The sequence below is a fragment of the Peromyscus leucopus genome, chromosome 15 (genome assembly GCF_004664715.2).
Source record: "Peromyscus leucopus breed LL Stock chromosome 15, UCI_PerLeu_2.1, whole genome shotgun sequence".
Classification (NCBI taxonomy): Eukaryota; Metazoa; Chordata; class Mammalia; order Rodentia; family Cricetidae; genus Peromyscus; species Peromyscus leucopus.
Window position 1 is genome coordinate 54532193 of NC_051076.1, and position 13109 is coordinate 54545301.

Here is a 13109-nt window from a genome sequence, read left to right on the forward strand (position 1 = left end):
ACCTCAGTGGGGGGAAAGAAAGGCCTTGAGAACACATGGCCTATTTTGGGTGTTGTTAGGAAAGGGTCTCATGTAGCCCAGGCTAGCCTGATACTCACTATTGGCAAAGGAAGGTTTTTAACTGATTCTCTTCCTCTACTCCTAAGTGCTGGAAATAAAGGTCCATATACCACACCCAGCTTTTAAATTTTTTCCTTTAAAATTTTTTCCTTTTATTTTCTTTTGTTGGTTTCTTGAGACAGAGTTTCTTCTGCATTCCAGGATAGCTTTGAACTTCCCAGCTCTGCCTCCTAAACACCAGAGTTATAGATGTGTGGCACCACATCTGGCTGACTGCCTGGACTTGAATCCTGGCTCTATAACTTACTATGGTATGACGTTCACCTCTGCGTCACAGTCATGATCTGGGACTGGTTGGTGGCCCCCAAAAGAAAGCTTGGTACAGGTGGAAAGAGGAAGAGGAATGGGGGCTCCCACTGTAAGTACTCCATAAACCTTTGACAAAGCACCAACAGTAAACGCTAAGTGTGACGACCTTATAATAAACAGCAGTGTTTGTTACCTTCGTTGTATTTCTAATACACAGACAAATCAAAGAGTCATGCCAGGCTTGGTAGTGCACGCCTTTAATCCCAGCACTGGGGAGGCAGAGGTGGATCTCTAGGTTCAAAGCCAGCTTGGTCAATTCCAGACCAGCCAGGGCTACAGAGAGAAACCTTATCTCAAAAAACAAATATTAACATTTTAAAAAGGAGAGTCAAAATCTTCTAGCTAACTACTGGCTCCTAAATGTGAAGAATACATTTTGTGGCCATGCCTCTCACCATCTGAACAAGGATACAAGTGCAGCACCATCAGGAGAACAAGAACTGCACATTTTTGACTCAGCAGCATCTCTAACAGTGTCTCTCTAGACTGACGGGAAAGTCAAGCTGGGGAATAAACTCCTTCTAGGTGCAAACAATTTACCACATGTTCTCACCAGTTTTGCCTTACAACAGTTGTTAAAGAAAGGTTGGCTAAAATTCAATAACAGTGTACTTAAAACCTTATTTTATAACATAAAAATCCATTTTCTAGCCAATCAGGACAGTGACCATTTGATTCACAAAGTATATCACAGAATTTTTCTTCTATGGTGCTTTTTCTTTTCTTTTCTTTTTTTTTTTCTTTTGGAGACAAGGTCTCACTATGTTGCCAAGGCAAGCTCATGATCCTCCTGCCTCAGCAGCCTCTTGAGTACTGGGATTACAGGTATGAAAAAGCATGCCTGGCTGGATTGGCCATGGAATTTCTTTAAGTAGTAGACTCTCCTACAGCATATAAAAGTATTAAACCAATCCTGATACTTTCTAATGCATCTCATCTAAACCCAGGAACAGAAGCTTGGTAATATATTTCGGTGGAGAAATGAACTCAACAGGTACATATGACACAGGACCTGACTCTGAGTATCTTTCTAGAAGCTGCTAACTAAAGATCTAGTCCACTGGAGATTTAAGCTACAGGCTTCAAAGACAGATCAGCCCTCTACTGGATTCCTCACTCCATTTTCAGCCTAACTACACCTATATACAACAAACACACACTACTACACAGTCAGTGGGTAATAGTATTGCATAGAAATTTACCTAATTTCCAATTTCTGCTTATTTGTTTACCATTGAAATGAATAGATTTGATTAAAGGGGCAGATTTTTTCCTCCATAAATATGCAAATAAATTAAAACCTTTGGCACCAATCTGGATATTTGATTATGAAGCCATAATACGGACACTCCATAATATGGAGTAATAACAATATGGACATAATATGGACACTTCACAATATAGAGTAATAATAATAATAATATGGACATAACATGGTCACTCCACAATGTGGAGTAATAATCACATGGACACGGTATGGTCACTCCACAATGTGGAGTAGTAATAATATAGACATGGTATGGACACTCCACAGTGTGGAGTAATAGACATGGTATGGACACTCCACAATGTGGAGTAATAATCATATAGACACAGTATGGTCACTCCACAATGTGGAGTAATAATCATATAGACACAGTATGGTCACTCCACAATGTGGAGTAATAATCATATAGACACGGTATGGACACTCCACAATGTGGAGTAATAATCACATGGACACGGTATGGACCCTCCATAATGTGGAGTAATCATCATATAGACACGGTATGGACCCTCCACAATGTGGGATAATAATCATATGGACACGGTATGGACACTCCACAATGTGGGATAATAATCACATGGACACGGTATGGACGCTCCACAATGTGGAGTAATAATCACATGGACTTGGTATGGTCCCTCCCCCTGCTCTGCAATGGGTAACAGCCCAGTTTTAAAGACACCATGACAGCAAGCCAAGGCTGTACCTGGATTTCATCGCACTTGATTAGTTTCTCCACCTCTCCTTGACTCAGGAGAATGAACTCTTCATGCTGCACCACTTCGGGAAAATGCTTCTGGCTAAAAACCTCAGCTGCTTGCATCAGGTCAACACAGTTGTGAGTTTCAGCAAAATCCCTGATACCCAGGCAATTAGAAGGGTCCAGCTGACTCTCTAAGAACTCACAGCAGGCTTGTTTCACACCTAGGACAAACACAGGCAGTGAACAGACTTCAGCACACTTTACCAAGTGTGAAGTGGTCTTACAGTATTGGATTTTAACATCTTCTCTACATGTTATCTATGAGAAGAACACTGGCTCCACACCTTCACACACAAATTAGAAAATTCATGCTCCAGGCATTCAATTTATCGCTGTCTTATGTACTATGTCACTTCTAAAAGTCCTTTATCTCTGCTTCTGCTTCATTTTTAAAATGAGTGTAGCAAGTCTGACCTAGTTTCAAGGACGCTCACACCATCAGAAGCTGTAAATTCTTAGCTACTGGAACCAATCTAAAAACAGTAACTAATTTACAATTTTTTTATTTTCTCCTCTATATAGCTTTTTGTTGTTGTTGTAAGATTTACTCACTTTTATTTTATGTGTATAAGTATTAGGTCTACATGCATATAAATGAACCATGGCATGCAGTGCCCAAGGAGATACTTGTCAGACAGATCCCTTAGAACTGGAGCTAAAGGCAGTTGCGAGTCACCATGTGAATGCTGGGAATCGAATCCAGGTTCTCTAGAAGACAAGAACTCTTAACCACTGAGCCATCTTTCTAATCTCTATATCAAACTTACTTTAAAACTCCAGTGAGGCTGGGTGTGGTGGCACACACTTTAATCCCTGCACATGGGAGGCAGAGGCATATGGATCTCTGTGAGTTCGAGGGCAGCCTGGTCTACAAACCAAGTTCCAAGATAGCCAGGGGTGTTACATAGAGAGAAACTGTCTCAATAAGCAAACAGACAAACAAGCCCTCCAGTGAAGGAAAGCCATCCACAATTCTCTAACTGGAGAATTCAGAATAGAAGCTTGGGATGTAGCGTAACAGAAAAGCAGCTCTGCTAGTGGAGCATCTCAGCATGCACAAGGCCCTGGGTTCAATCCCCGGCACTGGAAAAAAGAATGTGCGGTGCATGAGCTCAATGCTTTTTTGTTTTGTGTTTTGAGGCAGGGTCTTACTATGTAGTCCTTGCTGGCCTGGAGCACATGATATAGACCAGACTGGACTCAAACCCACAAATATCTGTCTGTATCTCTCTCCTGAGTGCTGGGATTAAATGTGTATGCCACAGCATCTTGCATAAACTTAATTCTTAAAGATCTGCCTGGCTCTGCCTCCTGAGTGCTGGGATTAAAGGGGTGTGCCACCATTGCCCTTGTTACTCTTAAAAGAAATCTATGTTCAGTTCCCAGCATCCAGAACACAGCTTACAATTGCTTGTGACTCCAGTTCCAGGGGATCTGACCCCCTCTTCTGATCTCTGTGGCCACCAAAGGTCATATTTTCAAGCATAACAATTATTCACATAAAAAAATTAATAAAAATAAACCTAAATAAAATTTTTAAAGATATTTTACATGACTCCAAGACTTAAATATATAAGGTTTATAATGACAAGTCCTCTTAGCCCCTCCATGCCCACAGCCATCTAATGACAAGGTAAACAGTATCTCTCCAGGCAAAGAATGCTATGAGTTTCTGGGCAATTCTTACATGAGTACTATGTAGGTATGCATGTATTAAGGAAATTCCTGTATTTTCCATTCTTCTGTTTTGTTTCTTTGGTTTAATTATCCTATGTGTATGGGTGCTTTGCCTGCATGTGTATCTGTGTACCGTTTTCATGCCTGATGCCCAGAAGAGGGCACCGGATTCCCTGGAAATGGAGTTACAAATAGTTGTACATCACCAACTGGATGCTGGGACTCAAACACAGGTTGTCCTGAAGAGCAGCCCACTCTCTTAACCATTGAGGCATCTCTTCAGTCCTTTGGTTTGGTTTTGAGACATAGTCTCATTTTATAGACTAAATTGGCTTAAAACTCACACAATCCTCCTGTCTCAGCTTCCTTAAGTGCTGGGATTACTACTGTTAGCTACCATACCTGGCTCTTCCATATTGTCAAAAACAGAAAGAGTTTAAACGTTTTCTTTTACAAGAGCCAAATACTCATATCTGGAGAGATTCTTCTGCACTGCTCTTAAATATATCTGATCTTTCATGCTCAAAGATTCAAAAGTCATGCTTCTAGACAGGTCTCTGAAAGTCTCTTGATTAATTTTACATCAATGAAAAACACTTCCAGGGCTAATGAGTCATGAACAAGGACACCTTTTGTCAACTGTACCTTTCAGCTGAAGTAGACAGGCTGCAGGGAGCAGTTCTTGAACATTCTCCACTGTCACGTGTACTGTTTCTGTGTATACAAAGTCCAACAGAATTTCCATAGTAGAAGCAGTTAAACCTTGAATGTCAACATATGGCTTCCCCTTCTCTGAAAGCTGAAAAGTCATGAGGTAGACAAGAATGGTACTTTTAATTCCACAATCTAAGCCTAAGAGCTTAAAGGGATGCTGGTATTAATTAAATACACATCTTTTAAAAACAATAGTCTGGGGCTTGGAGAACTAGCTTAGTGGTTAAAGGTACTAGTGGCTGCTCTTCCAGAGGACCTGGGTTCAATTCCCAGCACACATGGCGTCTCACAATCATCCATAACACCAGTGTCAGTGGATTGGTGTCATTTTCTGACCTCCATAGACAACAGGCACACACACATGAAGCACATTCATACATGCAGGCAAAACGCTCATAAAATAATTTTATAAAAATGTTTAAATCAGGGGGCTGGAAAGATGGTTCGGAGGTTAAGAGCACTGGTTGCTCTTCCAGAGGTTCTGAGTTCAATTCCCAGCAACTACATGGTGGCTCACAGCCATCTATAATAAGATCTGGTGCCCTCTTATGGCCTGCAGGCATACATGGAAGCAGAATGTTGTATACATAATAAATAAATCTTTTTAAAAAATGTTTAAATCACCATCTATTTTATTTGATTTGTATATAGCAAGTATGGCATATATTTGTAAATCTGCAAATAGAGTGGGCAGTTGACTGTATCCCTAGTAGTGAACAGTAGAATATCAAATATTTTAGAGACTAATTAACAACCTGATTCCATATTAAACCAACACAGATGTCTTAGAGAACAGAATACGAAAGTTTCATAAAGCTACCACTAGTGTCCATGTGCCTTTATGATAAAACATTCTCTCTCTTCTCCTGCCTACCACCTCTACGCTAGGTAGTTGTGGCTGACCTGGTTTTCAGTGTGTAGCCCAAGCTGCCCTTGAACTTGTAGCCACCCCCTTGCCCCAGACTTCTGAGGGCTGAGATTACAAGCATTTGCCACCATGTGTGGATAAAATAGAAACAGGACTCTGAGGTTTATAGCTACAACCTCCTCCGAGATTACCACATTCCTCTCATCTGCCCTCAGAGACCATCAGGATGGAAAAAGGGCATGCAGACCACTGTAAGGGGCTCTTCTGTTAACAGGGGCAACAGGACTGCTGTGAGCTAGAGATGCTCCAGGCTGGTTCTGACATCCTATATCAAAAGCAAATGCAAGCTGGGCGGTGGCAGCACAGGCCTTTAATCCCAGCACTCGGGAGGCAGAGGCAGGAAGAGTTTGAGGCCAGCCTGGTCTGTAGAGTGAGTTCCAGGGCAGCCAGGGCTGTTACACAGAAAAACCCTATCTTGAAAAACCTGAAAGAAAAAAAAATCTGCCTATTAGAGCACAACTCAGCTGTTTGGTGGTTTTTCAAAATTTTGAAAATGCACACCTGTGACCTCAGAGCCTTAGGGCAGAGACAGGCAGATCCCACAACTCACTTGTCAACCAAGCAGCAAGCAGAGAGCTCAGTGAAAGACCCTGTCTCAAAAAGTAAGGTGGAGAGTCACTAAGGAGGACAAGTGGCAATGGCCTCACCAGGGTGAGCACACTCACACCACCAACTCCTACTACAACACTCTATGTACTTCCATTAGTAATTAAATGGCTTTATCATCTTTGAATTCTCCATCATCCCAGAGAGTAACAAAAAAAATTCTTTACAAAACCAATCCCATACATAAAGAAAAAAAAAAAAATCATTAGTGATACATGTTGTCTTTAATCCCAGGTAAAGGGAGGCACATCTCCAAGTTCAAGGCCAGCCTGGTCTACAGGAGTTCTAGGACAGGCACAGAGAAGCCTTGTTTAAAACAAAGAAAGAATTGTGTATGAGAAGAAAGGAGTTTTTTTTCCAAGACTCTACAAATTTCACGGTGTTGAAAAAACAGTGCAGACAGACTTTCTCCAAGTTGACAGCAAACAGGACATACACAATCAGCAGCTGGCAGTCGTAGCCAATTTCACGCTCAGCACTTGTGGTGAACACCCTTTACCCACCCAGCTGAATGCCAATGCTCTGGGGGCAGACATCATGGAGAGCAGTATAGGCTAGAGATCTGTGCTGTTGTATTATTCAAGACAGTTTTTAAATTAGCCTGGATTAGCCAGAATGACCTGAGAGCTTTCAATTTCTCTTACTAGCCTTATGACTGAGCAAAGGAGTTAAGAACTAGGCTTTACAGTCACAAGCTGCAGAGGCAAAGCCCATCTGCATGCAGCATTCCAAAGCTCTGTGACCTTGGGCAAGACATTTATTGAGACCCTTCTTCATCTGTAAAATGAAATGTAATATTTACTCCTAGGGTGAATGACAAACTTGGCACTGTACCTGGGCCCATAAATATAGTTATTATTATCATACTTCTGCTCCTATCTGGTTCTAGCAACTACTTCTTCTCTACAGTGACGGGTAGTAACTAAAGAAAATACTGGTGGTTAGAAATGCTTTTTAAAGAGTCTTATCATAGCCAGGCATGGGTGGCCCACACCTGTAATCTCTGTACTTGAGGAGGCTGAGGCAGAAAGATGGAGTATTTCAGACCCACTTGGGCTACATACTGAGATTCTGTCTCAAACAGAAGCACACACACACCAAACCAAAGGGCTGGAGATGGTTAAAAGTGCTTACTGTTCCTGAAGCACCCATCAGATGGCTCACACCACTGTAGCTCTAGTTCCAGGGGACCTGACATCCTCTGGATTCTAAGGACACTGGCTTGAACATGATGCACATAAAATTCATGCTGGCACACACAAACACATATATATACATAATTTTTTTTAAATCTTTTTTTAAATGATTTATTCATTTATTTAATGTGCAGTGGTGTTTTACCCGTATATATTCTGTGTGAGGGTATCAGATTCCCTGGAACTGGAGTTACAGACTGTTGTGAGCTGCCATGTGAGTGCTGGGAACTGAACCCAGGTCCTCTGGAAGAGCAGCCAGTGCTCTTAACCATTGAGCCATCTCTCCAGCCCCCAATTTTTTTTAAATCTGAAAAACAAACAAAAAACTAAAAAGTCAGCAAAATGAAATAATTTATGTCTAAGTTTAAATACATAATAATTATTCATATATCTTAAACTTAAAATATTTATAAAGAGTTATTCAAATATTTTATTTTTACTTTTTAGAAACTTAAAAACACTTTATTATAATGAGCTCACAAACAAAAGTATCACACAGCTAGATGAGTCACTCAAACACTGCCCGCTCCCCAATTCTATATTTCTCAGTGAGCTTCCAGACAGCTAGGACGACCACCTGAAGGTGTGGCACTTCCCTTAGGGCTTTACACATTTTGATTCACTATTTCACCACACAGAAAGAAAAATCCATGACATAGTTAAAACTAGAAAACCAATTAGCTTTATAGTCTTTCACGACTAACGTGCCCTGCATGGGTGGAGGCCAGTCGGTTCTTTCCTTCTACCTTTATGTGAGTTCTGGGGACCAAACTCACGTGTCACATCAGGCTCCTTTACAGGCCTAGCCATCTCGAATGTATGCAAGCAGGCAGGCACACACGCACACACACACACACACACACACACACACACACACACACACACGCCAGAGTTGGTTTTCTCCTTCTACCATCTGGGTCCCAGGAATTGAAATGGGGGTCATCAGGTCTGGTGGAAAGTGTCTTTACTTGCTGAACCACCTTGCTAGCCCTGTTTTGTTTTAATTAATTTTGTTTTTGGAGAAAATGTCTCATATAGCCTAGAATGGCCTAAAACTCTGTATGTAGGCAAGGATGGTCTTGAACTTGCAGCTTTGTGTATGCTGGGCAAGCACTTGATCAATTAAACTCAATCCCCTGTCCTTATTTTAGTTTTATGAGACAGAGTCTCACCATGAGGCCAGCCTTGAATTCCTGATCCTCCTGTTTCCACCTCCCAATGCTGGCATTACAGGCATGTGCGACCATGCCAGGCTAACTTAATACTGCATAGCCATTCATTAAATTCCCCTCTTCTCCTCATTTGAAATCACCTTGAAATCTACATTGGTGGAAGGAATACTCATTTCCTACGATTATTGGTAATTTAAAAGAGGAAGCCATGACACAGCTTAGTCAGAGCTTACCTATTTAACTAACACATTATACAAATTCAATGGTTTACCAAACTTTTTTTTTTTTTTATTGCTAAGTGTTTTTGTTTTTGAGATGGGTGTTATTGTGTAGCCCACACTGGCCTCAAATTTCTGGTGATTCTTCTGCTTCCCAAGTGTCGGGATTATAAGTGTGGGCCACTATATCTGGTTTCAAGTTTATTTATTTATTTATTATGAAAGCTTGTTTGGAAGTTCTAACAGGGCAGGGCTCCTACACTCTTGACCAAAAAATGGTCTTCTGTTGGGAAACATCATTTTCTTCGACTGAGCAGCCCCTTCACAACGAACAGTGAAGAAAGAAAGGGACACTCACCTGGCTGGCCAGACAGACCAGCCAAGTCACCCACACAAGCTATTTTGTTCCTTGAGATGAGAGAACTACAGGGTTCCATACGTGACTTCACTTTTGCAGCGGTGACTTGCACTCACCTCACTAGTGAACATGGCACAGAAATAGTCACTGCAGGCAGCCAGCACAATCCGGTGGGCAGGGAAGTCTTTCTGCTCCACTCTCAATGTCACATCGCAGAGGGTGTTGCTCTTCCGGAGAGAGTTCATTGAGTTGAGGATGGACTTGGCGTGAGTGCTTGTCATTATGTCCTTGGGGGCCATAACGCCGCCCATCAAGCACTAGGAAGAAAGAACAAAGGAATCCTTGGGCAATGCAGCTACAAGAGAAAAGAGATCGTATTTGAAGTGGGAAACTGAACACACAATTAGCATTACAAATTAAGGAACTAAAAAAAAGCTTCCTTAAACACAAACTTCCAGAGTACAGAGCATTCCTGACGCTGGCGGGACTATCACAATCCAGCTAACATCAACTTCAGTAAGTTATGTCTTCTTCCTCTCAATTCTACATGTTTGGATTCAATCAAGCAAGGATCAAAAGATTCAAAAAGTAAAATATTGATTTTAAACATGTACAGACTTTTATTACTTCCCCTAAACAATACTATCTTGGTCAGGGTTACTAGTGCTGTGTTAAAATACCATGATCAAAAGTGCAACTTGGGAGTCGGGTGTGGTGGTGCATGTCTTTAAATCCCCGCACTTGGGAGGTAGGCTGATCTCTTGAGTTCAAGACCAGCCTAGTTTACAGAGGGAGTTCCAGAACAGCCAGGGTTACACAGAGAAACTCTGTCTCGAAAAACAAAAAGAGCAACTTGGGGAGGAAAGGGTTTATTTGGCTTACATATACTGAGTCACAGTCCATTGAGGGAAGAAGAGGTAGGAACTCAAACCAGGTGGGAACTGATACTCCAGGAGATAGGAGCTGATACAGAAGCCGTGGAGGGGTGGCTTACTGGCTTGTTCCTCATGACTTGCTCAATTTTACTTTCTTTTCTTTTTTGGTTTTTCAAGACAGGGTTTTTCTCTCTCTGTAGACCAGGCTGGTTTTGAACTCACAGAGATCTGCCTGCCTCTACCTCCACTACCACCACCCAGCTAGCTGGCTCAGCCTACTTTCTTATAGAACACAGGACCTGCCAGCCCAGGGGTGGCCCAGTGAGCTAAGCACCCCCTGTCAATCACTCATTAGGAAAATGCCCTCCCAGCCTGACTGCAGCCTGATCTTCTGTAGGCACTGTCTCAATTGAGGTGCCTTCCTCTCAGATGACCACACTTGTGTCACGCTGACACAAAACTCACCAGCACAAAACAACTTTACTGTTTCAGGTATGAACCGCCTGCCTTGGTGTACACTGCATACCTAATCCAAGCACTCAGGAGACAGAAACGGACTGCTGCAAGCTGGAGGTCACCCTAGTCTACACAATGAGTTCCAAGCCAGCCAGGACTCCACCTCAAAAAACCAAACCAAACCACAGACCAGCACACTCGGATTTCGATATTCCCAAAGCCAATTCCCTATGGGTATCCAAGAACGGCCAGAATTGCAAAGTTCACTTGTATTCATCCACTGAATAATTATGTATTTGAAAGGCAATGTGAGGAATACTTTCCTGACTGGACAGATTTTAGTCATACTATGGGCATGCGATGGAGGTGGTTATGAGAACAATCTTTTACTTGGGATGCAAAACTTTCTGAAATGAACCAAGAAAAGAAACTCTTCTTCCCAAGTTCACAATCACAGTTTCTGAAAAGTAAAACTGAGGTTCTAAGTTCTCATCTTTCGTGTAGTTACATCAAAAGCACTCTCAACCCTCCCTCCAACAACTCTGCAACATCTATTTTACAAAACAAGGGGATGATTCTCTAAAGTAAATGGTTTCTGTTTAAAAGCTTTCCTTAAGTCAACATAGTTTCAATTGTGAGCTGCAAGAAACTCTAGGGATTCGCTGAATTCTCAGTAAGATTATGAAATTTTCCTGGTGTCTTACTACAGGATTCAGCCTGTGATCAGAACGTAAGGTTGGTGTCAAAACTTACAGTAACCTCAGGCTAACAACCTTTCTTCCAGCACAAAGCCTGAGCACATTGTCTCCTTTCAGAAATGACATATTCTAGAACTTCTGCTAATATCTGAATAGAGGGGTTCCATTTGGAATGGAGGGAGGGGCATCAAATTCTAGAAGACTAAAATTAAGAGGAAAAAAATAAATGGAGTTCTTCCCTGCTGACGCCAAGCTTACCATCGTCAACTATTAGAACGACGCAGGTAGGCAAGGAGTTGAGATAGGCGGTAATCGTGGAATGCTGCATCTGTATCTTGGTAACCGTGTCTCCTGGTTAGTAGGAAGTTAACGCCAGAACCAAGGAAACCAACTAAGCTGCACTAAGCCTTCCATAGTCAGCATGCACCCCTGTGGCGAAGCATCCGAGAAGCTGTATTTGGGATATTCCCACTGTATGAGAAACCAAGGCACCGGAGTACTTAACAAATTGCCAACAGGTACGTTAAAGAAGGGTCTGCATCCTCAAAAGACTGGCTTCATTACAATGTGTTGCGGTTTCGACACCAGCATCTTGATTTTTTTTTTTTTTCAAGATTACTGGGGGCGGGGGTGGGGGCGGGGGAATATCCTTCAAGGGGACATGAGGTCCACTATAATTTGGGAGGGAAAGGGTGTCATCTTACCTCTATGCATGAATATATCATGCACCTGCTGAGTTCTCTTTTAAAAAAACCAACAACTTTAAAACCCACAACACAGCCCCCAGCACGCTGCTCCCACCTGCCTTCCGAGAAAGCCCACTCCCATCTTCGGAGTGTGGAGCTTCGCTTTGTTAAATAAACTTCTCCTTGAACTGTTTCTCGGCTGAATTCTTTCCTTCCAGGTGAAACCTCCTCCCGGGGCAGGCAGGGTGCTGCTCCGGGGAAGCCGAGAAGGCAGCGCTAACCCTGCGGCGCCCCACCGCGTCTCCTCCCGACCCCGGGGGTCACCGGGGCTGCGGGGGAAGGCCGCGCCCGGGGCTGAGGGCAGAGGGGGGAGGTCGGGTGTCACGGCCGCCCGCACCCACTCACCTGGGCTCCGTGGCCGCCCGAGTGGAGGGGCTGGGCGCGGGGGCTCTCAGGCGGCTCAGCAGCCGGAGCGCCGCCGCCGCCGCCGCCCGCCCGGACCAGCCGCTGCGGAGCAGTCCCCGTCCTACTCCAGCTCGGCCGCCGCGCGGCGTGATGACGTCACGTCGCGGGGGGCGGGCCTCGCCTAGCTTACGTCACGAGAGGGCGGCTCCGGACCGGGAGGCCCTGCGGGACCCGGGGGTTCGGAAAACGGGGAAGAAAAAGTGGAAGGGTGGACAGAGTGGGGCGGGCCCGCGGCGAAGGTTCCGAGGCTGGCGGTCCCCACGCGGCACGGCAGGCGGCTGCGTCGGCTGCGTCCCCCTCACACTCAGCTGGGCCCACGCAACTGCAGAATTCTCCAGGTCGCTTGTGCATAATCCATCAGGCTGCCTGTCATCGTGGGGAGGACCTTTAGTGCCCGGGGACCACAAGCCTCCGAGTCCTAAGTGGACCTGTCACCATGAGGCTGTTACTTCTTTCACTCCAAGCCAAGGGGAAGGAACTTGTGGATTGACTGGACTGCCAGAAACTAGACACGGTGAGGGAAATTGACAAGGACCTTCTCAGAGGACACCGTAGTGATCCCTGCTGCCCTGACTCACCACCATGTCATTCATTAGTGCTG

The 13109-nt window shown here is 43.8% G+C and overlaps 1 protein-coding gene across 3 annotated transcripts in view; it reads right to left on the bottom strand.

The window, feature by feature from the left end:
- Klhl12 (kelch like family member 12) overlaps window positions 1-12595 on the bottom strand; it is a 37782-nt gene extending 25187 nt beyond the window's left edge. The window contains exons 1-4 of one of the 3 annotated variants that reach the window (XM_028876623.2): window positions 12449-12595; window positions 9445-9645; window positions 4782-4935; window positions 2403-2620 (exon numbers count right to left, since the gene is read on the bottom strand). In XM_028876623.2, the coding sequence (XP_028732456.1) occupies window positions 2403-2620; window positions 4782-4935; window positions 9445-9639 (567 nt within the window). In that variant the 5' untranslated portion in view covers window positions 9640-9645; window positions 12449-12595. Of the gene's footprint in view, window positions 1-2402; window positions 2621-4781; window positions 4936-9434; window positions 9684-12448 lie in introns of those variants that run through there. The other 2 variants (XM_028876622.2, XM_037211396.1) reach the window with 2 other exon arrangements.
- Between the last annotated feature and the right edge of the window lie 514 nt (window positions 12596-13109).